We start from the raw sequence: 27,180 nt of genomic DNA, 5'->3' as shown, positions 1-27,180 counted from the left end.
TACAAAAGAGTGGAGACTGTGACATTGACCCCCAGTTTGGTTCAGCAGTAGTTGTACCGTTATGTTAGTAGTAGTGAACTAGTGAGTTTGCACTTTCCCAGTCAATCTATGTATGTATCCATATGTTACAGATAAAGTGGTTTTAATGGCATATCTATATAGCTACTTCAGCCAAAGCAAGTTCCATTGCCAAGATGTAGGGTACACTTTTCAGGAAATATTCATGGAAGCTCTCAACAATATAGGGAAACCTTGTGCAACTCCAAATGTATGAGAAACCATTTGAGGTGTATTACACATGGTGCACTGAGTGGAAATCCTAAACAGACTAGTGGAATCATATATTTTGTAATTGGCCAGTCTTGCAGCATCAGGAGATAACCATTAGAGTCTGTTAATGGAAAATGCGCTCTGTCCTGCTTAGTCTTTTACTAAAGTAACCTTCAACAGGGAAAATACTGTAGGTATAAAAATTAAATGAGATGAAGGTAGATATCAGTTAAATAATGTAGCTTAGGTAATTTGTATTGCGGACGGCACGGTGGCGCAGTGGTAGCACTGCTGCCTCACAGTTAGGAGACCCGGGTTCGCTTCCTGGGTCCTCCCTGCATGGAGTTTGCATGTTCTCCCCGTGTCTGCGTGGGTTTCCTCCGGGTGCTCCGGTTTCCTCCCACAGTCCAAACACATGCAGGTTAGTTGGATTGGCGATTCTAAATTGGCCCTAGTCTGTGCTTGGTGTGTTTGTGTGTGTCCTGCCCAGGACTGGTTCATGCCGTGCCCTGTGTTGGCTGGGATTGGCTCCAGCAGGCCCCTGTGTTCGGATTCAGCAGGTTGGATAATGGATGGATGGATGGAATTTGTATTGCTGTCTTTGTTTAAATAGTTGCACCTGTAGATTCATAAATATTAGATGAAAATATATTTGATAACTTGATTATGTTTTATTACAGATTTGAGAACTTTATCATTAATTTAAAGTTTGTTGATGCTTTTATTTACAATGTTGCTTTTTTGGATTGTTGTCCATTTTAGTTGGTGCCGTCTTCATCATCAGAGGAAGCTTACTGGTGTTAATGTGATCATTGTTCAAGGTGTGAGCCAGTTGCACTTTTATAGATACTTCCTCCACTTTAAAAACATCAGAAGGATATACAGCCATGTAAGTAATTCAATACTGTGAAGTAGTAATAATCAGATATAATACAGTAATTAAGTATTAACTTTCTAATTAAAGTAAGTTCTTACATCCAAACCAAGCAATAGCAGTTTATTCAGCCAGTGACTTTCTGAATGTGCTTTTCTCATTATATTTTGATAAGGTTTTGGAACCACAGCATTAGCAGTACAACTCTTATAGATTTACACTGATGCTTACTTAACACTGATGTTTAATTATATTGTATTCTTACTTTTCCCTTAAGTTTGAAAACACAAACAACTTAAGACACTTCTGCTTTAGCAGACCTAACAAATGATACACAAGTACTTAATACATGTATGGGTTTATAAGATCTTTAGAAATACAGTAAAATTCTTATTTGCATGTGCTAACCAACATGCAACATATTGCTACTCTTTGGCATCATAATTAGTGATAAGAACCTCCTTACCTTAAAACATCTGTCTTCCTTACCTGCAGAGTCTCAGAACACAGTTTACAACACTGTTATGCTTAACACTGAAGGTTCTACAATAATATGATAAGGTATTATTTCTAAGTACAGCAGTAATGTATATTTAACACAAATGAAAGTACACCACTTGTTGGAGTTTTAGCTTTGCAGATCACTGTTACAAGCATTAAATATGCACTGTTTACTTGGTTACATGTGGTAACTTTCAAAGCTATCTCCTAGTTAATATATACAGTGGTATGCAAACATTTGGACAGTCTTGCTTAAAATGTTTGTTACTGTAAATAGTTAAATGAACAGAAGATGAATTGATCACTAAAATGTGTAAAGTTAAAGGTGACACATTTCTTTGATATTTTAAGCAAGATTACATTTTATTTCCATTATTCATAGGTACAAAATACCAAAAAAATTTAAAGGGCCTGAAGCAAAACTTTGGGCATCCGACATGGTCAATGCTTAGTAACGCCCCCTTTGGCAAGTATCACAGCGTTTAAATATTTTTACTCCCTGTAGCCGTCTCCTGCTTTGTGAGCATCAATTATTTTATTTTTCAGAGTGTTAGGCAGCTGCTTAGAGGAACCCATGGCTACTGATTGTTGGGACAAGTTTTGAGGAGTCAGAGAATTTATACAGCTTTGCAATTTGCATTACCTGGGGTTTCCTAACGGTGACTGTGAACAAGCCATAGCCCTAACAGACTAATTAAAGTCTGAGGCCTTGGTAAAAGTTATCTGAGACCTAAAATATCTTGGGGCGCCCAAACATTTGCATGGTACTCCTTTCCTTCTTTCACTGTACAGTTGTACTTAACAAAGGCAATACTCTAATCTTTCATAAAATGCTGAAAAGAAATGGGTCATCTTTAACTTTATGCCTCCTGGTGATCAGTTCTTCTTCTGCTCACTTAACTATTCGCAGTAAGAGACATTTTAAGCAAGGGTGCCCAAACTTTTGCATGCCACAGTAATTTTGAATTTGTAATTTTACAAATTAGTGACATTCCCAAAACTAATACATTTTAAAATCGGTGCCCATGGAATAGCCAGGTGACACTTTTTTACACAAATTATAATGGAATCTGAAGCATACTTCCTAATGCATCTATTAGAAATGGAAACCTTAGCAACCTTTTAAAAGTATCCTGATGAGGTATTGGGACAACCTAGCAATTAGATAACCAAAGGAGCCTGATGGACTGAATAGTTCCTGTTATTTGTCAGAAAAAAAAAATATTTGTATAGTGTGTTTTTAAGGAGTTGAAAAATAGTATAGGCTTTTTAATGTGCTAATAAACATGTGGAAATTGTATGTGGTGATTTTAATTACAATAATTTTACCCACAGAAATTTAGCTTGTCAACACTGCCACCTCCTGATGATTTTCTGTGCAGAATATTAAACATGAGATTTGAAGAAACCAAGACACCTACAGATATTGAAACACATTTTTCAAAAGGTAGTGATAATACTGTATATGCTTTTATTTACTGGTAATTTAATGTATTAACACTTACATGTATCACCAATACATAAAATAATTTTGTTTGATACCCCATCCAGAAACTTCATCTCATTCTTCCAAGCATGTTAGTGCTGCTTCAGCTTTAGACCTAAATGTTGATCCAATAATAAAGAGGTATGGAGCAGAGAAAGGAGGGCTTACCAAATATTTACTAAGCAAAAAAGAAATGAAAAAGAATGATTATCCAATGGATGGTAAGGCAATTTGAAATTTGCATGAATTTGTTTATGTTTCTAGGCTTTCTCCCACAACTTGCCATGTTTTTTTATTTAGTATATTGTATTTAGTTTATGTGAATTTCTATATTGGTTAATTGTAGCCTGTGTAGAGTTCTGAGGAATCTATATAGAAGTACATTTTACTGCGTTTTGCTACATAGTGTTTACCTATCCAGAATGAACAGTTTACTTCTTACATTAAAAATGTTTCTGCCTTCATTAGTCTTTGATTCATATGATGTGGTTGATGAATTTCAGTTCAGCTAATGTACAATTACATATAATCTTTTTACTTTACAGTATGGTTGTCCCACTGGAGAAGAACCATCAAACACAGAGCGACAATACAATACACAAAACAATAATGCAGCTAAACAGATACATAATAGTGACACTAAACAATAGTAATAATTACCAGTAAAGATGTAGTTGTTTCAGATTTGAAATATAAATATCAAGTATAAAAATAAGGCTTATTCTAAACATAACAGCAGCAACCCAATAATACAAACAGCTAAGCTGCACAAAAGCCAGGCCTGTAAACTAAATGGAAATGTTTGGTTTTGGTTAAGGCAGAATGTATTATCCCAGAAGAAAGTCTGTCTGTAGCAGGAATATTCAAACAAAAAAATTTCCCAAAGACACAGTACAATAAGATAAAAGACAGTTATGAGTTTAGTGTCTGAATTCCTGTATACAGTATACAGGGTCCATATTAAGTGTAAATAGCAACTGTACTAGGTCAGCTACATTCTAAAAAGCACAAGGTTAAATTTATTATATAGTATACATAGCATACTATAAGCATAGACAGTGAATATAGTATCATACATTAAATGTAATATCAGAGCATCTGTCCAAGAAGAATTTGTCAGTGTGAACGGTTGAAGAGTAATCTTATCACCTGTGGTTTAAAACTCTCCCTGAATCTAGTTATGTGAGTCCTAATAGACCTGAACCATTTGTTAGAATGGAGAATTGAAGGTCTTTAATAATACTGTACTTTCTAATGCAACGTGTGATATACCTCTGTATATATGGATGTATGAATGTCCTGGAGAGAGAGGTCAGTAATATTGTTTGCTCAATTCCCCACCCTGTATATTTCTTCACAGTCATTAACTAAGAAAGTGCCATGCCAGAATGTAAAACCGCTAGTTGCAATGCATTGCATTCACATATACTCACACTTTCCACAGATATTCACCTTAATAAAAGGATAAATGTCTGTTTCTGTTTGTGTGACTATCTGTTTGCTATGTCTGTTGTCATTCCAACAGATGGCACATTACAATCATTTTTAGTAATACAATGCATTGCATTTAACGCTCCAATAGATCTGCATCACAAACGTTAACACCGATTTTATAAATCTAATACCAAATGGCATATAACGCAGACATAGGCTTTGCATGGTACGCTGCAAACATTAACACAGAGGACATTGATTACTTAGATTACAACCCGTTTTAGACAGCACAGCTAGTCTTGAGAACTAAATGTGATGCCCTACTGTTCACAGAACTGTCGGCCAGTAACTCTCTGAGGGCTGAATATTCTTTCCAAAAAACATAGTTTCTAAAAAGCAATGGTTTCACAAAGAAATCAATATAAAATGTCTGTTGCTGCATTCTGCGGCTGCCACTTTGCCAAGAATGAGCAGCAGGCTTGCTGCCAGGCTGTCTTCGCATCACAGTCACAGTGCATTCCAATCTGGTTTCTACCTCTTATCATTGTTAAGTGGCAGTCCTCCTGGCAAACATGGCTGTAGGCATATTAGCTACATGAACCCATTCAGCACCACAATTAGCTGGGGACCGGTCAGCTGAAGCTGGAACCTCACATTCGTTTTCGATCACTTGTATCAAAATCAGAGTCCGGCAGGTCATAGTCCTAGTTCAGAGATAATGGGCAAAATGTCATCCATGGGGCATTTTGCTTTACGTATTCACTTTGAGCTCTCGCCATTATATCAGTGCCATTTTTGCCCTTACCTGTGCCTTACTACTCAGAAATCTTGGTCAAACCAATGAAGCTAACTTTCCTTCTAGCAACGAGAAACCAACTAAAACATAACGGTTGGTTTTGTCAAAGTTTACAGTTGATTACCATCGTCAACTCCTCCTTTTGACAAAAGTCAACATCAGCCCTGAAAGAGTTAAACTGCGTCTTTTTCTGAATTTTATTACTAACAATTATCCACTGTTTCGCATCAATAAAGCAATTAACTAATGTTGTAAGTAAGATTTCTGTGCCGTTTAAAACCTTTCTCCAACTTAGAAATATCAGGTGCATGCTCATTTCAGAGTTTGAGGAAATATAATTGGTTTTAAAAGTGAATAAAATTAGTGTGTTTACTCCTGTACTACAACTAAACATAGACACCATTGAGTATATGTAGTGTTAGACAATTAGGTCATTAGTGTTTTGCTTTATATCATGCAGGACTGTAGTATTGGTGGTTCAGTTTGTGTGGACATTTTATTAACCTGGTCAATAACTGACTTCCAAGGGTATTTAACTTTCTCGAAGTTAATACAGGCAAACGAAAGCAAGATTACTGTCTTCAATTGGTTTTGACCCTTTTTTGCCATGTAAATGTCAGATTTTGGACTTGTTAAATTTTTTTGTGGTGTTTGAGAAGCCATTATTATTGCTGTATCACCAAATGTAGCAGTTTGCACAGTGAAAAATGTGAAATGTGATTCCCCCTTAATCAACTTGTTTTTTCGATGGGCCTCTCTTGAAGTGATGTTAGTAGCCCAGTACACCACATCATAGAAAATCGCACTGGCCATCACAGGGTTATAGAAGATATAAAGGATATTACTGCCTACATTAAAGGAACAAAAAACAGTCTGCTCTGCCTTTTCTTATATAGTTTCTCTTTGTTACTAGACCTGTCCAGCTTGTCAATGATGTGGACCTCCAAGTATTTCTAGCAGTGTATCACCTCCAGATTCACTCCCTAAAAAGTGCCTATAATAATGGTTGTGTTTAAAGCAGTTAAAAAACAATAAATACTTATACAGCTGATGCAGAAGTGTTTGTTTGAATATACTTCAGTTGACTATAAAATTAATTACAGATTGTCTACTTACTGTGTAAAAACATGTTAGAGGCTTTGAACAGACTTCTCATGTCAGACTTTTATATTTTGAACTGCATTTTGTGTCTTTTTAAAGACTGTTTTTTTTTACAGGAATTAAGTGCTCTTATGTACCCAGCAGAGGTTTAGCTCTAGATTTATAGGCGCATTTAGTATTCTATTGAGTGCTCTGATGAGTTGGGCACTTGATATATTAACGAAAATGATGCGTTTTCCACACCGTAGGCTTAGTCACAGTTCAGTCATAGTTCAGTTGTGTATGCATTGTAGCATCTTCATTCTTTGTGTTCCATTCTTGTAGAGATTATTCAAAATCTAGATGTTTTCATATTTTGTTATATTACAATTATACATTTAATTTTAAATGTGCATGTACAATCCTTGATTCTATACTTTAATGATACAAGGAATAATTTATTGTGAATGATTTTCTTCTTGACTTCTTATAGTGATATGTTGCAGTTTTTTTCTATCTATCATACTTCAATGTCAAGTTTTATTTTTTATTTTATGACTCATGAAAAGGTCTGTCCACCTATAAAAACTGTCATCAGCTAATACTATATGAAGTGATGCATAATTTTCTATTCAAATTGTTTTTAATCTGTTTCTGTGCATGAGATATAGCTGCAGGGAGTAATTCTACAACTATGAAAATTAATAGCCTGAAAACATCTGGAGGATAGGCCAGGTGTTGCTCGTGTAGAACCACTAGGTAAAACTGTAGTAATATATTTCTGTTTAATATGCAGGTATACAGATAACACAGCAGATCATATTATTCCTACAACATTATTTTCTACACAGGTTATCCTGATTATAAAGACTATGTAACTACAAATTGCACTGGCCCAGTTACAGATGACAGCCCACTCTTCGGTCTTGATTGTGAAATGGTATGTATTGGCTTTTGTTTTTAAATCTGGCTTTTGTTCCTTTAACTGAAGCAGTTAGATTTAATTATTGTATCTGTTCGTGGCTTCATATTACGGTAATATAGACTGTAATACATCAGAGTAAAAGAAAAACTTTCAGATTTTTGTTCAACAGTACAGGAACTCAACTGTTGCTTGACAATCTACTGTCAAAATGTGTCTCTTCCTTGCTTCTTTACTGTAGAATATCTTTGAATTAAGTTTGTTTGAGAGTATTATGTTATTCTCTTCTCACTATTGTGCTACTTCTAGACTTGACCCAAGTATGGAGATTAAAGTATGTGTATCTCATTGTTCCTTATAGTCACTGCAATACAGATATCCAATATGCTTTAAGCGTGAGTAATAAGAAAATATAGTAAAGAACAGATAAAAAATTTTTATCTCTTTATTCTAAAGACAAATTAAAATTAACCAAGACTAGGTAAGTGAATGTTTTTTGTATGTTGTCTATACACTGGAACAGCACTAAACATTAAAATCATGATACTGATTTTACTTTGTGTTTTACCGTATTGTCCACCAGTCTTCCTTTTATCATTTACAATGCACCTTTTACAAAGAGTCTTCACTTGATGCAAATATTACAGTATATGGATGAATTATTCATGATTTATTGCACTTAAAGAGGAACAGTGACATTTTTTTTAATCTTTTAATAGTGTGAACTTTGAAAAAGCCCCTCTTCTGATATGCCCCTTTAAACTAAAAGGAAGTAGAAGACTTGTAATCATGTGACCAGAACCATACTCTTATTAACAAGACGCCAGTGATAAATACAGTATGTGTCTGCCATATTTGAGCTATATAAGTCTGCTTTAAACACATACATATGTACTGAAATACAGTAGCCTTTCATGTTAAAATCAGCTGTAATTTTTATATTTCTCAACCAATTTTTGCAAAGGTTTTGTTTTAATCAGAAGACATGTCTGCACGCTGAAAGCCAATTTTTCTGTTTATATGGTGCATTATTTGTAGAACATTTATTATTAATGGGTGCTGGAAAGAGTGATGGTTATGGCCGCAGTAGGTAAATATTAAGTTTTTAATATGTTCACTTTTTGCTAATGAAGCAATTTTATCACAATTAGATATTATTGTTGACAAATGGTAGAGTATACTTTTTTCAATTAAACACTTTATACATTAATCAAAGTGTATGCTTCAGTTATGAATACTTATCTGAACTAATTGAGTTATACTGCCAACATAAAGACTACATGTAATGTAGCTTGTATACAAGTTTTTAATTTTTCATAGTTGACTTTCAGCAGACGAGAAGCCTAGGAGAAATCATTGCGAGGTATCACCAACCAATCTGAAATACAGAAAAGAAAGTTTTTAATTCATTTGTCAAAATTCTGGATCCAAGCTTTTTAAATTCCAACTCATAAAAGCTGGATGAAAATTACAAAAGGAGTCTTCTAAAAGTACTGGTGTCAGTATTGTTATTGTTCATATTGCCCTTGGTATTGGACTGAAAACAAATTCAGTGGTATCGCCCATACTTTTCTTGTACTTCCTGGTAGTATTAAATGGCGGGTTAGGAGATGGACTGGTCATGCCCAGTAGTTCATGCCACCACATTCATTTTTTGGATTTGAGTTCTTCCACCAACTTAACACTAGATGTGTCACTGGTTTATCATTCTGTTGATTTTTCTAGGCTTTTTGTTTTCTGCTTGTTGATATTTTTTATTTTAAATTTTGAAATATTGAGACAGTAATTTTGTGTCCCTGCTTAATTTTATACTGTTCCTACTCCTGGTTTCTTTAGTTTTGTATGTATCCTGACATCAGCAATAAAATACATGAGTGAATTTTTCTTTACAACATCTAAATGCTTAATGCACATCAAACTTGGTGTAAATTCCAATTATGCACCTTTAAAAATGTTTGTTCATTTTTTCAAAACCAATAGCACATTGTCAGTTACAGTGGCATGCAAACCTTTGGGCACCCCTGGTCAAAATTTCTGTTACTGTGAATAGCTACAGAAGTGAAAGATGACCTAAATTCCAAAAGTAATAAAATGACACATTTCTTTAACATTTTAAGAAAGATCATTTACAGTTTTAAAATAACAAAAAAGGAAAAGGACCCAAATCAATTATCACAGTTTGTGAACACTTTTTGTAGACCAGCTAAGCGTCTTTAAATTCTTATTTGTGAAATTTTTGCCCATTCATCCTCTAAAAAGGTTTCCAGTTCTGTGGAATTCTTGGGCTTTCTTGCATGAACTGCTCTTTTGAGGTCTATCCACAGATTTTCAATGATGTTTAGGCTGGGGGACTGTGAGGGTTATGCCAAAACCCTCAGCTTGTGCCTCATGAAATGATACATTTTGGATTTTGAGGTATGTTTTGGTTCATTATTCTGTTGCAGAAGCCACCTTTTTTCTGTCTTCAGCTTTTTTTTACAGACATTTCTCTCTACCAGGGAAATTTCCCACATGCCACTAACTTCAATACTAGCCCAAAGCATGATCATTTCACACCCATGTTTAACAATTAGAGTGGTGTTTTTTTCATGAAATTCTGTGGCCTTTTTTCTCCAAACACAAAACATAGCTTTGCATATTGCAACCAAAAATTTCTATTTTGACTTCATCAACCCTACCGGTCTTGTTTTCAAAATGCATCCGGCATGCTTATCATTTGCAAACTTATGAAGAGCTGTCACTGCATAGTTACCACAGCACACCACCACTCTAGAGTCTGCTAAATCTTCCTGATGGACTTTTATAATCAAAGGAGAGTGTTTGTTAGTTTTTTAGCACTCCTATATGCAGTTCTCTCAGAAAGTTTCTTCGGTCTTCCTGACCTCCACCATTCCTGTTAACTACCATTTCTTAATTACATTACAAACTGAGGAAATGGCTACCTGAAAACGCTTTAGTATCTTCTTATACCCTTCGCCAACTTTGTGGGTATCAATTATTTTATTTTTCTGAGTACTAGGCAGCACTTAGAGGAGCCCATGGCTGCCAGTTGTTGCGGCACGGTTTGAGGAGTCAGAGAATTTATATAGCTTAGAAATTTGCATCACATAGCCTTTCTTAACCATGAATGTGAGCAAGCCGTAGCTCTAACAAACTAAGTAAGGTCTGAGGCCTTGGTAAAAGGTATCTGAGAACTCTAAGATTTTTAAGTGCCAAAACTTTGCATGGTGCTCCTTTTCACTCTACAATTGTACAAAATAAAAATAATGCACTAATCTTGCTTAAAATGCTGAAAAAAACTTTCATCTTTAACTTTTGCCTTTTGGAAATCAGCAGAAAATTTGATCATGGTTACCCAGACTTTTACATGTCACAGTATAAGAAGTGATCAGAAATATCAATGATTTCAGAAAACATTAGAATGTTGAACATTTGCTATCAGTGTCTGCTGACAGATTCCACACACTTTTAGTCGTTTGACATGTTTCTTACTGTGGTGCTTGTCTTGTTGCATCAAAATCCTTGTGTTAAGTAGTGTAAAATTCATAATTAGATATTCTATCTGAAAATAATTAGAGGCTGCCACCAAACATTATTTTGATATGCCTTTGTCTTGTACATTTTCTGTTACTTTCGAATTAGTAGTAGTAATATTGGTGCCTTAATGTTTGTTTTTTTTAGTGTGCAACAGACAAGGGAATGAAGTTGACACGTGTCTCATTGGTGGACAACAATGGACAGTGCATAATGGATGAACTTGTGAAACCAAAGGAAAAGATTGTTGACTATCTCACAAAGTATGTCAGTAAATTATGATAACTTAAATTGATGATAATAATTAACATTAACTGAGTTTATCCACTGTAGACAAAGCATTACAAAACAGTACTCATTATAAACACAAAAATATTTATTGTAAAATGTCTCAGTCAGAATCTTTACATTTTTTAATTATTCATTTAGATGTGTTAATACTTAAGTCATATGCAAAACACTAACAACTGTCATAATCATTTTATGGAAACAGCATATTATGGAATGAAATAACTAGTTATTAATGGGTTAATTCTGCTCTGAGAGTTTAAGTAGATGTGTGCTGCAAAAGTCTGATATCAGATGAACATTATTATATTGTGAGTAAACATCCTAAAACGTTTGAGGAATAGCAGATTTATTGAATCCCAAAATGTTCAAAGTTCTATGTAGAAGCAATGGCCCTTTCCCACAAAGAATTCTAACATATTACACTTCTTCCATATGCCTATTTTTGGCTTTCTGGTAGATTCTTCTGTTGTCACTCATTACCATTTTCATCCTCATCTTCTTTGGGCTCCCCTTCTTGTCCTCTTTTTCCCTTACTCCATGAGATTGTTTGTTCCCATTTTATCCTTTATCTCAGAAATTATTACCATTATGTAAATCTTGTTATCTCTGCTTTTGTTTTTCTTTTCTAAAGACTCCCTTTAAAGGCATGATGGGAGTCAGCAACCTTGACTTTTTCTGTTCACCCTTGCTGCCTTTAGTGAGTCTGCACTTTTATAAATTTTTCGCACATCAACCTGAACAATAATCTCTACCATCTCTCTCTTTCTGAATTGATGAGAAAATTTTACCCAAGCTAACTGAGCAATTTTAGTTGTACAGTATAGGTAAAAGATGTGACCGGTGAAGTAAAAGAGAAAGGAGAGACAGAGGGAGGGAGATGGTAGAATATTTTTCAACAACAATGATAATAATATTTGCAATGTTTGCTCTGTGACACACAACAAACATATTAACTGCTTAATGATTATTTTATTGTTTTTAAGAAGGGTTATTTCCAAATATTAAGCTACTTCCCACCTACAGACATTGCACTTTATTGGAAAAAAAATGTTGAAATGTACTGTAAATAACTAATAAGTATTCACAGGTTTTCTGGAGTAACTGAAGCTCTACTGGAGCCAATAACAACAACTCTCCAGGATGTGCAAAAACAATTAAAGAAGCTTCTGCCCAGCAATGCTGTTCTTGTTGGTCATTCCCTAAATTTTGATTTGCAGGCTTTGGAGGTATGTAAGTCACATACTGCATGATTTGTTTTAAGTGTGCTTTTCCAAAGATAGTTGGTAGAACTATACACATATGCTGCAATGTTCTTTTTAATTAATCCTGTTTGCCATAGCCCCTTAGGTTTTCCTTCTGATTCAGAAGGCTTGAACAGAATACTGTTCATTCTTGTTGTAGATGTGGGTCTTGATTAAAAGTTTTGTTCATCTTGTTCTCTTTAAAAAATAATGTTAAATGTTACGGTCCTGAGGGTGAACCAAGGCAGAACAATTGAGGCAGTTCTGAGGAACTAGATATTTTAAGTTTTACTAAACAGTATGCCTTGTGTTTCCACATGTATTAAAAGCTAATTGTAGTTTACTGTTGGTAAATAAATCAATTTTGTATTAATGATGGGAGCATTTCAGTATTTCATTGCAAATAACTGGAAGCAATGTAAGCTGTCCAGTTTGTTTAGTAGTAATATTTATTGTACACAGATGTAGAGATAAATCCTAATTATTAAAGAATTTATTTTAATTTGCAGATGACTCATCCTTATATCCTTGATACCTCGTTGCTTTTTATTCGTAATTTTGGCAGAAAATTCAAGCTGAAGTTCTTGGCAGGAGCTGTGCTGGGGTAAGAAAGATAGCATTTAGACAAAGTAATGTAGTGCATTCCTTGGTTTAATATTTAACCTAACTTTTCTTTACCCATCCTTTATTTTTTGTACATTAGGTTTGAACTAGCATATATGAGTACACTGCATCAATTACTTTGACCAATGAGCCTCAAGCTCTAAAAAGAAATAATAGTTTATATATAATTCTATATTGTAGTATAGAGGCTTCAGTGGTAGAGTTCAAAATGGACAGATGAACTGGCTATATACAGTATTATGTTCAAAATACATATTACCAGTTAAAAGTTTCCATCCATCCCAAACCAGAGGAAACTCGAAAGGAACAGGTCTCTTACAGCCAAAACAGAATTAGAGGAAAAGTTTCTGAGAGTCAAAACTCTGTGTAATAGGTGTCTCACTGGACAAGCTGCCAGACCTGTTCCTGTCAGAGTTTCCTTCAGTTTCTAAGTTCTATTTGAATGTTTCGGAAGCTGTTCTCGCTGACACCTTGACTTTCTTTACAGTTTCTTTAAAGCATACATACTTTTAAGGCCTATAATGGTATGTCTGTCTCCTTTGTTAAATGCCTTTTTCTTACAGTTATGACAGCAATATACCAGAGGTGTCCAACTCTGATCCTAGAGGGCTACCATAGCTGCGGGTCTTACTTTCTTCCATCTTTATCATTGACCAGTATCTGCTGTTAATTGACTTATTTTTCCCTTCATTTTAATTGCAGAGTTTTTTAAGACTTGGTTTTTTGACTTGATTCTTTTTTCCTTAAATTACAGCTAAGTAGAAATGAGATGTGAAGTTAGCCAACAGATGACCAGCTTGGTCGGGGCCTCAAACTCTAACCACTTTCTTAAGAAGAACCTGATTCTTGTTGTTCATTAAAGCTGTTATTTGATTCTGTGGTTTGTTTGTGCTCTCATTCTGACACAGCAGGCATTTCCAAAACAGTTGATTTTCTTCTTTCTAAGAAAACTGTCAAAATATTTTGTAGACCTGAGAAGATCAACATTACTAAGAACTTCACCTTATTTTTGGGTATTGTATGATAGACACAAGTTAGCTGGTCTTCTTTTGGCTCATTTTGTATCTCGTTATTGTCTGGCAGCTAATTAAGAAAAGAACTAAACAATTGAGTCTGAGTTTTAAAAGCAGGGCAATTATAATTAAGGCAAAATAAGTTGATTAGCAGGAAAATTTAAAAAAATGGTTAGATGAAAAACTGCAGTGTATGTGTATATATATATATATATATATATATATGTGTGTATGTGTATATATATATATATATATATGTGTGTGTGTGTATATATATATATATATATATATATATATGTATATATATATGTATATATGTGTATATATGTATGTGTGTGTATATATATATGTGTATATATATATATATATGTATATGTATATATATATGTATATATATATATAGTGAATTTTTGCATATCACTCTTCGCTGAAAATAGGCTCAGAGGGCTTTCAATTATTTCGATTTGTAATGTATTAACAGTACAAACCATACAACATTAACAGCACATAAACACATTTTTTGCAATTACATTTTTACAAAAAATAGTTAAATAAACAAGTCAAATGGAACCTAAATCAGAAAAAAAAATAAAAATACACAAATAGCACCATGAATAGTTTAAAGGAAAGAGATAGTGAAAGAGAAAAGAGGTGCCTAGTTGGGCTAAAAGGGCAAAGCAAAACATAGACCCCAACATTAACCATAAAAAGAGAAAAAAATCACTGAACCATGCTTGGGCAATCCCTCACTAACCCAGAGGCAGCTGACCACTTGTTGGTAGTAGTACTGCATGACCTGTTAATCCAGTATACAAAGAGTTCCAAAATTACCTAATTGTAAAAAACGAATTTTCAGAGGTTTGGGTGAAGAGAATCAGATGGTTTCTGCACAAATGAGTCTCTCTTAATGTGTATTTAATGTAAATTCAATTAATAATATAAACAAATAATTACAATGTAAAGTATATTAATATTATAATTGAGATATGGACAGTTAACATTGCAAGAGAGGAAACCCTAAACACTGCTTTACAATATTCCTAGACAAAATAAATCTAGGGAATTCACAATCAGTTGTAACATTCATAGTCACAGTTTTGCAGATCAAGAATAACCATTTCCCAGTCTCCCCCGCACGACTATTCTGCAATTTTATAAGTATGTGCTAGTCAGTGCAATAAAAAACGGTTTAAATCCTTATATCATTAGATTCTCAAGCTTTTAGTATTTCAACTATCACTTTCCATTGGCAGAGGAAGTAGCTTGGCAATGTAATAGTGACACCAAGTACCACATTAGGAAATTAAGAAAGCAAACAAAACAAGAAGTCAGTAACAGTTCATTGTGATTGCCAAACTTTTATTTGTGTGCAAATGACTAACAAGCAGAGTTTTGAACAGCTGATTGGCAGCTCAAATGAGCACTTTCTAACCTAGAATAATGAATCTTTGGCTTGGATTTGAATGCTAAGACCATTGTGGCATTCCTGACTCAAAATGGTAGGTGATTACAAGTATATTTTTGCCCAAGCTGTTTGCAGCTTCATACAGTGCATTCGGAAAGTATTCACAGCGCATCACTTTTTCCACATTTTGTTGTTACAGCCTTATTCCAAAATGGATTAAATTCATTTTTTTCCTCAGAATTCTACACACTACACCCCATAATGACAACGTGAAAAAAGTTTACTTGAGATTTTTGCAAATTTATTAAAAATAAAAAAATTGAGAAAGCACATGTACATAAGTATTCACAGCCTTTGTCATGAAGCTCAAAATTGAGCTCAGGTGCATCCTGTTCCCCTGATCATCCTTAAGATGTTTCTGCAGCTTAATTGGAGTTCACCTGTGGTAAATTCAGTTGATTGGACATGATTTGGAAAGGCACACACCTGTCTATATAAGGTCCCACAGTTGACAGTTCATGTCAGAGCACAAACCAAGCATGAAGTCAAAGGAACTGTCTGTACACCTCTGAGACAGGATTGTCTCGAGGCACAAATCTGGGGAAGGTTACAGAAAAATTTCTGCTGTTTTGAATGTCCCAATGAGCACAGTGGTCTCCATCATCTGTAAGTGGAAGAAGTTCGAAACCACCAGGACTCTTCCTAGAGCTGGCCGGCCATCTAAACTGAGTGATCAGGGGAGAAGGGCCTTAGTCAGGGAGGTGACCAAGAACCCAATGGTTACTCTGTCAGAGGTCCTCTGTGGAGAAAGGAGAACCTTCCAGAAGGACAATCATCTCTGCAGCAATCCACCAATCAGGCCTGTATGGTAGAGTGGCCAGATAGAAGCCACTCCTTAGTAAAAGGCACATGGCAGCCCACCTGGAGTTTGCCAAAAGGTACCTGAAGGACTCTCAGACAATGAGAAACCAAATTATCTGGTCTGATGAGACAAAGATTGAACTCTTTGGTGTGAATGCCAGGTGTCACGTTTGGAGGAAACCAGGCACCGCTCATCACCAGGCCAATACCATCCCTACAGTGAAGCATAGTGGTGGCAGCATCATGCTGTGGGGATGGTTTTCAGCGGCAGGAACTGGGAGACTAGTCAGGATAAAGGGAAAGATGACTGCAGCAATGTACAGAGACATCCTGGATGAAAACCTGCTCCGTAGCGCTCTTAACCTCAGACTGGGGCGATGGTTCATCTTTTAGCAGGACAACAACCCTAAGCATACAGCCAAGATATCAAAGGAATGGCTTCAGGACAACTCTGTGAATGTCCTTCAGTGGCCCAGCCAGAGCCCAGACTTGAATCCGATTGAACATCTCTGGAGAGATCTTAAAATGGCTGTGCACTGATGCTTCCCATCCAACCTGCTGGAGCTTGAGAGGTGCTGCAAAGAGGAATGAGTGAAACTGGCCAAGGATAGGTGTGCCAAGCTTGTGGCATCATATTCCAAAAGACTTGAGGCTGTAATTGCTGCCAAAGGTGCATTGTCAAAGTTTTGAGCAAAGGCTGTGAATACTTATGTACATGTGATTTCTCAGTTTTTTTATTTGTAATAAATTTGCAAAAACCTCAAGTAAACTTTTTTCACGTTGTCATTAATGGGGTGTTGTGTGTAGAATTGTGAGGAAAAAAATGAATTTAATCCATTTTGGAATAAGGCTGTAACATAACAAAATGTGGAAAAAGTGATGCGCTGTGAATACTTTCCGGATGCACTGTATGTTAGAAGTACAGTATTTTAAATCAACCGCAAAACATTCCTAGGAGCCAATGTAATGATTTAAGAACAGATGTTGTGTGGTTGTACTTCAGAGTTCCACTTATGAATCCCTCAGTTTAATTGTGAATTAATTGATGACTACAATTGGAATGATTTAATTAATAGTCATTGCAGGCAATTCTACTAGGAATGAATGTACAAATGGTCTTCCCTGTCCAGAAAGTTCCAATAAGAAAAACTTGAATTTATTGTGTGCTGAGTAATATATTGAATCTACATGAATTAAGTGATCTGTAGTTATAACCTGCTGTAGTTTCCCACCATAGGAGTTGAATAAAATGGCTCGTAGGAGATAAAGTTATTGCTCCTTTATAGCAGGTAATCGCTGAGCCACCCCACTGCACTTCAGTTGGCTAGCTCTGCTCACATGAAGCACTTTTGTTCAACACGGTAGATTGATCGACCCCGATCTCTTCTGAGCACTACTGACTACCAGTTTAGGAAATGTTTTTTTATCTTTAAACTCCAAACGGTACTGCAGCTCTTAAACAAAACACAAAAAACATACACATATTCTGGAACACAAAGATACTCGAATAAAGATGACTAAACAATCACTAAACTAAAAGATAAACTAAAATCAGTCTTCCTTAAACCATTTCACTCCCCAATCCAATAAAAGTGAAATCCATCCAGCAGAATGTAGACACCTGGTTAGGGCACAGATTTAAACTTAGGTAAAATTATCTAAGTGGCGTGCATAAAAATCCATGGAAGTCCCTTATATATAATGGCATAGTATTTGCATACAACCTACACACATATTCCTGTACACTTTAAATCATCTTTAGGTTACTTTAAATACCTAAAATGTAAATGCGATGTAAATAGTTGTTATACGGTACTGTATTAAGAAATAAAGATGTCAGCATGTGACATGCTGACTTTTCAAAAGAGCTAAGTTTTTTATTTTCCTCATAGAGAGGTAATGCTTTGCTCTCCCTTTTAGCATTTGAGGGATTGTTTTGAGCACACAATTGCTTTTTTCCCACAGAAACAAACACACAATGTGATATCAAGGTCCTCACAGCGTCTTACATCCTAACTGAATGTTTTTTGTTTAAAGAAACACGGGGCAGTACTTGCCAAGCTTGCTAACTAAAGTAACAATCAATAATCTGTATAATTTGCACCAATTGATAACATTCTATGTTGTGAATATTAAAAAACAAAAGGTTATTGCATGCCCCATCTTTGATATAATTTACACAGTTAATTAAGGACAAAACAGGAAAAATAATTTGAATTAAAGGAAGGATGGAGTTGAACATCATCTGCATATAAATGCAGATATTATGTTTACTAAAAAGATCTTCAGGCAGCAGCATGTAATTGTCTCTTATGGGGACAACATATTTAACAATGAACTACTAACATTGTATTTCTGTACATACATTCGGTCGGTTAGTGGAGGGAAGTGCATGATTTTCAATGATATTTAACCAGAATACAATGGTGAAGAGTATTAGCCATTGCATTTAAAATTAACAGCATAAAACGTACAGATTTTTCTTTCTGAGATGATATTAGAATGTCATTGACAAAACAAGTTAACACTGTCTCTGTACAGTGGCCAGTGTGAAAGGACTGAAACTTTAGTAGTAAGTTGCAATTTTGAATAGTTATTAAGCACATTTTTGTAATAATAGTCTGACAGTCAACAGGTTTACTACATTGAACTGTTCCAGTCAATTAAGAACTATTCGTTGTGTTAATAATGGTTGTTACCAATACAGTGATTGAGCCTTTTACTAGTTTTTTAGGACTTTGTTTAAGGGGTGGGTTGTTGGTTTTATTTTAGTTATTAATATTATGATTTTATGTTGTTGTTAATCTATAAGTCATTATAAATCATTTAAGTCAATTTATTTATTTACTTAATTGACTCTTTGTAGAAAGCCACATTTCCCGCTGGGAATTAATAAAGTGCTATATGTCAGTCTGTTCATTTATCTGTTTGTCTTCTATGCTAAGGCAGTGTGTACAAGGTGAGGTAGGACTTTACACCACAATACTAACTTTTCAACGTAACTTTGAAATCTAGAGTCTTCATTTATCAATTAATTAGTTAAATACATTCACAAAATCTGTGCTACAAATGTAGAAAATTTAATTTAGAGGAGTATTAATTATATTTTGAATCTCAATACCGCAATTGATGATTACTGTATATTTAATGTATAATTATAAAAGAACCCCCTACTAAGTAGGTATATAATTTTTGTGTTCACTTTTGTACGTGCGTATTTATGAGAATACGGAAGGATTTTTCAGTATTCTTACAAATGTCAGGATCATATATGAATTATGTATGTGGTTTGTAAGTTGTTGGTTTATTTATATATTATGGCAGATGGAGAATTCAGTGTGAAGCAAGAACTGGTCATGATCCATGTGAGGATGCTATGGCAGCACTTGGATTGGCTCAGTATTTTATAAGAGAAGGACCCAAAAAGGTATGTCAAAATGTTAATTTTATTATGTCTAAATTGTAAATTAGTTACAACATAACATTCTCAAACCTGAATTACCCAAATCAGGAGTTTGGGTGTAGCATAGCCAATCTCAGCTGCACTGGGCACAAGGCCATAAATAGTCATAGAGAGGATGCTAGTCCTTCACAAGACTCATTCACACACACCCATGCGCACTAATTTGGGTCCAGTTTGGAAACGCCAATTACTGTAACCTACATGTCTTTGGTGATGTAAAAGGAAACAATTTGAATACCTCCTTAGATATGTAAACTCCAAACTGGTAGTGACCAGCTACGGGATTTGTGTATTCTTGACGTTAATATCTGCAAAGCTGTGGTGCCAGGAAATTGGTTATACAGTATATATGATAATAAAAAAACGAATAACATCAGACTAAGATTAAGGATCTTATAAAGTGTTTTTTTTTTTTTTTAATGACAAAGTCTGAATAAACCTGCTGCACAAATGTTTAATTGACCCCCAACTGCTTTGTTTACTTCTTTAGTCACATATTGTCTTGATTGTGCATGTTTTAAGACATGTACATTGAGCATAGGACAGAGCACTCTAAAAAACAGATACACAGAGTATTGATAGAATTTAACAGCTGACAATGAAGTCCCTTAGTTTACTTACTTGCTGCATAATGCCTAAAGATGGTTGTGCAGAGTGCCACAATTAGACTCTCATATAGGAAAAAGCAATGGAATAATTGTGGTTAATCAATTCATTCATTATTGGCTCCAAGTTTACTTTCTTTAATTTTCTGTACAGGTGGGAGTTTTCAGCTGTTAAAAACTTGCTATGAGGTAGATAAATTACCCTTATTTTAAGAAACAGAACAGTACAATTTATTTATAAACACAAAGATTATAGAATATTGCAACCTCATGTATATATTGACATAAAAGAAGAGGCACAGGACAGACAAACTTTACCACTGAAGAGGCAGCTCTTAGTTTATTTACAGGCTCTCTCGAGTTCCCTGATTTTTACAAGTGCTTTTGTTTATTATTTCTTTCCTGGAATTTTAGTGTGAGATCGCGGTCAGCTTGGCCTTGCTCTAATGCACAGCAGTTGGTGAGAGAAGACTGAACCACAAGTGTGCAACTCAACGCCCTTTTGTTACTAAATTATTTGAAAACTTGTTAAAGATGGAAGATTACCTGACATGGTTATTCATGAGCTTGTTATACAGTACCAGTTAAATATGAAAAACTGGGTTATTAACTTCCTGCTTACATGCTACTGTACTTATAGTTTTCCTTTATCCTGACAAAGATAAGGCAGCTTTACAATACCAATGCTGTGTGGGCTCCATGGTCTGGATTTAATTAGAGAGCTTTGCTTAACTTGGAGTGTACTCATTGTCTTTGCCACGTGGTCTTTTTTGTCTGTGTCAGCGCTATGTCATTGCATTCCTTGTCTCACTTTAAGTGTTGGGTTCTTTTCTGTGTTTTTTGCAGTTTCTTAAAGCCATGTCACATTTAATGACTTTTGTTGGAGGCAGTCAGTGGTAGAAAAGAGGCAGTATGTCCAGCTTCACTTTTTCTTTAATTACATCACTGAGCACTCACAGTGAACCCTGATTTTGTAAAGGGTAGTGTTTTCAATTTTCCTATTCGTTTAAAAATGCCTTTGTCATTTACATCTTTTAGGACAATGTTCCTCAACCTTTCTGGTGTCATGACCCACTATTTTCAAGTATCTTCAACAGGGATTGGCCCCTTTGTTGAATCGACCGTGATCATGAGAGCAGGAGGGGGGAGATAGAGTGTGATTCCAAAGCTACTCACTAACATAAATAATATCAGCTCATGACCGACCAGCAACAGCCCACAACTCAGTGCTCGAGAAACACTCTTTTAGAGAGCAGTAGATGAGTTGATAGCACTTCATGCTGAACACACACACCTAGAGCAAAAAAGTAAAAATATTAATGAAATGTTGGGGAAAAAAAAGCACATACAGTACAAGCTTGCACATAGCGCACATAATTTTTAACCTAAATTGAGATATACTAAAAGGTACATCAATCAGCTACAACTTTTAAAAAAAAAAAAAAAAAACACTGACAGGTGAAGTAAATAACATTGATTATCTCGTTACAATGGCACCAGTTAAGGGTGGGGAAATATTAGACAGCAAATGACCAATCCCTGATTTGTTAGAAGCAGAAAAAGTATTAGGATCTGAGCAACTTCGACAAGGGCTAAATTGTGATGGTTTGACGACTGGGGAGGAGCATTTCCAAAATGGTAGGTCTTATGGGTTTTCCCGAAATGCAATGGTTAGTACCTACCAAAAGTGGTCCAAGGAAGGACAACCAGTGAAATGATGACAGGGGTCATGGGCACTCAGGGCTCATTGATGCACATGCGAAGCAAAGTCTAGCCACACTGGTCAGATCCCACAAAAGAGCTACTGTGGCAAAAATTGCTGAAAAACATAATGCTAGCCATGAGAGAAAGGTATCAGAACACACAGTGCATCACACAGTGCCTTTGCTGACCCCTGTCCACTGCTGAAAGCACCTACAATGAGCACAAGCATCAGAACTGGACCATTGAGCAATGGGAGAAGGTGGCCTGGTCTGATGAATCATATTTTATTTTAGCGTGGATGACCGGGTGAGTGTGCTTATTTTACCAGAGGAAAAGTTGGCAGCAGGATGCACTGTGAGAAGAAGACAAGCTAATGGAGACAGTCTGATGCTCTGGGCAATGTTCTTCTGAGAGACCTTGGGTCCTGGCATTCATGTGGATGTTACTTTGACACGTACCACCTACCTACAGATTTTTGCACACCAACGTAAACCCCTTCATGACAATAGTATTCCATTATGGCAGCTGTCTCTTTCAGCAGAAATCGTTCAGGAATTGTTTGAAAAGGCTCGAAGTGTTCACTAGGCCTCCAAATTCCCCAGATCTTAGGCCAATCGAGTATCTGTAAGATGTTCTGGACAAAACAAGGCAAATCCATGGAGGCTCCACCTTACAACTTAAAACATCTGCTGCTAACATCTTGGTGTCAGATACCACAGGACACCTTGACACCTTAACAAAACAAAAATGTGTAAGTAATGGCCAATGACAATTAATGCACCCCTAAGAGAACATAACTGGGATACGTGCAAGCAGAAATAATACAAATAGCTTTTAACTCTTGCATAGTCATGCAAGCTGAACTGTAGCACTGTAGCTCTTGCCTTGTGAAGTAATGGTCATATGAATATAAACAAAATTATTTTGCAAAAAATAATTAAGCAATTTTATTAAAGAAGACAAAGCCTGTAGTAAATGATGAGCTGCACTAGACTGAAGTACTTCAAAACTTGTCCTGTAGTCGTATATTACTGTGTAAAAAATCAGAAAATGTGCACTAGGTGTGTAACCACTTACTAAGTACACATCCATCCATCCATCCATTGTCAAAACACATCCCTTTAAAAAAAGAAAATATGGCAATGAGCAGTAGCAATAGTTTTCCTGCAGTATGCTGAGAATTAACAACAAGCGTCACAAAGCACTAATGCAACAACTAATAAAATGTACTTTGATATATTGCTTTGGTTAATTTTGCCATTGATAGAGCTACATACTTTCAAAGTGTTAACTGCTTTTTAAAATGAATCATATATTTCTTCCAATGTAACAGAAAAATATTGTATCTTTTTTCCTGCCTAGCTCTTTCCTTTTAGAGAGTCGAGCAAGTTTATTTTGCTTTGTCTTCCACACCAAGTAAAGTTATGATGCATTTCCTTCATGATGGACCATTTGATTACCTAGACTTCAAAAAATGAAAATGCACCCTCATCTATATTTCCAGTGTGAGCTTAAATCTGTGTTTCTTATCTTTCCACCCCTTCCTTCCTGTCTATGGCATGTTAAAGAAATTTGCTAAGAAGATTTCCTTTTTTGTTCTGTTTTATCAACACCCAAATTTATTCTTGATCTATTTCCAGTTGTTTGGATACTTTAGATAAGTATTTTCTTACATACACTTCACAACTGCTATATTGAATTAAACTTAATTATATATTTTGCATAGCATGGTACACTGGATAGATGCCGGGTAACACTGAGCTAATTAAACTACTATAGTAGATTATGCGCAAGTTTATATAATTAGTAAAGAATAGATAATTTATTTGAAATGCTCTAAATTACCAAAGGTGGACACTGTTTACATTTAGATTAGACTTTTATGTAAATTTGAATTGTATCATTGCGCTTTACATACAGAGAACGGCAGCTGTACAAATAAACCACACCATGTTAATTTTACTTTACTTCAGTTATGCAAAACACGTTTTATCCTATGCAGCATCAAAACGATGCTTTACATATTAAAGAAGAAACACCTTACTCTCTCTGTGGTGGACTGGCACCCTCTCTCAGTGTTATTCCTGCCTTGCTCCCCATGATTGCAGGGATAGGCGCTAGCTCTCCAAGACCCCGACCTGGATAAGTGGGTTTTCAAAATGGATGGATACCTAACAAAAACTGCAAGACCTTCATCATTTTATACATATTACTTGTTTGTCTTATTGAGGGTGGGGAAATAATGTTTTCATTAATAATCTTTTATGAACAATAAGTACTTGCTGTGCATTTAAAAAAAATACTATCTTAATCATTTACACAGTGTAAAGCTTTTTGGCAGATGATTTTATATACAGATTTCTTTCTGTCTCTAAAAAAAATCACTTTTTAGTCTATTCTTTAATAGCAAACTGGATTGTGCTTAGATTTTTTTCTTTAAAATGCTAAACACACATGCTTTGCTTTCATTAATCTGTTTTGAATAAACAGATTTTACATTAAGCATTTGTTGTGCTTAGTCCTAAAACAAAAGAAGTTTAAATGATAAAAAGATGTGCAAATATACCAAACACATAAAAAGCACACTTTTGGTATGTGACAATTAAAACAATTTCAATTATTTAAACAAACAAAGTACTAAAGGCAAATAGAAACAGAGAGTAATGAGCATTTTTAGGTTCATTTCTGATAGGGCAAATAGTTGTGTGAAAATAGTACTGCTTCCAAAAGCAGAAAATGATTTAACATTAATTTTAATCCTCTGCCTTTATACCAGAGAGCATGTTTAGGTACAACCTGTATATATTTCCAGGTTAATTGACTTATTTTGTGTCACCTTTTTCTGTAATAACCCCCTCATCAGTTCATATTGCTGGCACTCCGTTTCATTTTCAAAAGTAACTGCTGCAGTACCTCGCTGATCAGTGTCTACAGTTGGAGTTGTTTAAGGTAAAACGGCCAGTTGACTGAGTTAAACAACTAATGACTGTAGGAGTTGCGGTTTCAACAATTAATTTCTGATTTTCTTTGTTTTAAAATTTTTACAGTTTTTGTTGTAAAATTACTTTTCCTTTTGGATGATGTTAGTACCTACAGATTTACAGATTACTGTTCCTCTGCACAAAATCTACATTTACATTAATTTCCACTGACACGCTTTTGGTGTGGCAGTGTGTTTTCATCGACATGAGATTTATGCCAGCTTTACAAGCATGCAAAAGCAATTGGAAATCATACAACATTTTCATTTCAGTCGACTTGAATATGCTAATGTTCTTCCTTATAACACCTGAATGATACAAAATGAAAGATAGAGCCATATTTGAGTAGATTGATTAATCTATCTTTAACCACTTTTCCAATCATGAGATATTCAACAAAACCCTTCATTGTGTGTTTGATTTTCATAAAGTGGTTATATAATGTGACTTGAATGTTTTTATCAGCAGCTCACTAAAAAAAGTCTGATTTTTCCATAATGTTTGAAGGCATAAATTTACAAAAGTTCTTCTTCTGAGGTATTGTTTTTTTTTTATTCTTATGTGCTTTATAATTTCATTTGTTGTAGTGTGTAACATGAACCATTGGTCCCTTGAACAAGGTCCTTAACCTGAAAGTTGCTCCAGGGTGATGTACAGTACAATGTCTGACCTTGCACTCTGACCTCCAAAGGTCATGCAAAAAGACAATTTCTTCTCAGAAAATACCAAATACAAAAAAAATGAAAGGTGCAGTTACAGTGGGAGACCTGCATTGTGATAGTATGATTTCTTTTTAAAGAAATTCTCTGCTGGTTCAACAGCCATTTTCTGGGTTTCTCCAGGTAGGATGGTTGCAAGCTACTGTTTGGGAGGTTTGCGGTAAAACATTTTTATGACCAGTTGCACTTCCAGATGCCCAACTCTTTTTGTCATGTTTTACACACTCACACAAGGGACTGTGACTTTATTATAACCCTATGTGATAGGGAAAGAAAATAATTTCTCACTAAAATAAAATGTGGTTTGTGCTGTACATGCATTCCGTTTTTTTCATCAAAATTTAAAGATTTGATCAGTGACTTTAAATAATGCCAGTATGTGCATGAGCACATGAGTGTGACTGGCCAGGTCTATTTTTCCTTTTGTGATCAATGTTAGCAGAATACACTTCAGGTATCCACATGCGTGTGCTACTTAACGCAGGGTTAGAAAATAGAATCACACAAATCTGATCAATAGCCAGAATGATTGAATCTTTTTCTGTTCACTATTTTTTTTCTGATTCTTCTGACAAAACTCCAACAGCTTCTCTAGAACAGTTTTAAATGCAGGATGAATGTAATGTGTATTATTTAAGCAACTATACACCTGAAAAAATATAAGTATATAATATTGCCTGAACATTTGAACAAGAGCAGTAATTTTCGTTATTACTATAGGTGGCAGAACTAATGCTAGATGACTTGCTAAGAAAATATCAGAACTCTGAACACGACCCATCCTTTGTGTACACAGAAGCAGTTCAGCCAGAAGTTTTCAGTAGACATCAAAAAACACTTGACAATGGGCTTGAAAGTAACAGGTATGATATTATACAAAATACTGTAGCTGCTATGTAGAAATATGCATTTATTAATACTGTCAAATTACAATTTTGTTTTGTTTTGGCTTAGCCTCCTAGATTCTCTCCACAAAGTGAATTTGCCAGGAATTTATATTGTTAAAAAAGGTCACGGTAATAAGCTACCTTGCCAGGAGGGAAAATTGGACAGAATTGAGTGCACATCTGAAAAGGAGGTAAGACATTTAAATAAATATGTAAAAACACCAAAATATTATGGCCATTGGTAAACACACTAATGCTCTTGCCATGATAAAAAAGAAAGTTAACAATTTATTGGTCTGCTCAACTACCCCAATGCAAGCTTTTCCCTGTCTTACCAGAGTCCCATGTTCACTAAGGCATGATTTCTCCTTGGAACCCTGAATGGTTCCTTGCAGCTAAAACAATAATGTAAAGTGGCTTTGGTATTGTTTCAGTATAATACATTCTAGGTGAAAGTGAAAAAAATAAAAAACAAAGCATCCTTTGTGG

At 35.2% G+C, this 27,180-nt stretch overlaps 1 protein-coding gene across 1 annotated transcript in view; it reads left to right on the top strand.

Annotated features, from left to right (window-relative positions):
- The window catches only part of LOC120542280 (RNA exonuclease 5-like), a 42,148-nt gene that overhangs the window by 1,782 nt on the left and 13,186 nt on the right, over nucleotides 1-27,180 (top strand). The window contains exons 3-12 of the mRNA XM_039774617.1: nucleotides 1,033-1,159; nucleotides 2,981-3,092; nucleotides 3,197-3,352; nucleotides 7,293-7,381; nucleotides 11,045-11,160; nucleotides 12,276-12,414; nucleotides 12,939-13,033; nucleotides 19,657-19,759; nucleotides 26,525-26,667; nucleotides 26,759-26,882. Coding sequence (XP_039630551.1) covers nucleotides 1,033-1,159; nucleotides 2,981-3,092; nucleotides 3,197-3,352; nucleotides 7,293-7,381; nucleotides 11,045-11,160; nucleotides 12,276-12,414; nucleotides 12,939-13,033; nucleotides 19,657-19,759; nucleotides 26,525-26,667; nucleotides 26,759-26,882 — 1,204 coding nt within the window. The remainder of the gene's footprint in view (nucleotides 1-1,032; nucleotides 1,160-2,980; nucleotides 3,093-3,196; nucleotides 3,353-7,292; nucleotides 7,382-11,044; nucleotides 11,161-12,275; nucleotides 12,415-12,938; nucleotides 13,034-19,656; nucleotides 19,760-26,524; nucleotides 26,668-26,758; nucleotides 26,883-27,180) is intronic.

This window comes from Polypterus senegalus, chromosome 13, assembly GCF_016835505.1.
Source record: "Polypterus senegalus isolate Bchr_013 chromosome 13, ASM1683550v1, whole genome shotgun sequence".
NCBI classification, from domain to species: Eukaryota; Metazoa; Chordata; class Cladistia; order Polypteriformes; family Polypteridae; genus Polypterus; species Polypterus senegalus.
Note: the sequence above shows the minus strand (reverse complement) of the source record. Positions and strands in the feature narration are given on the sequence as shown.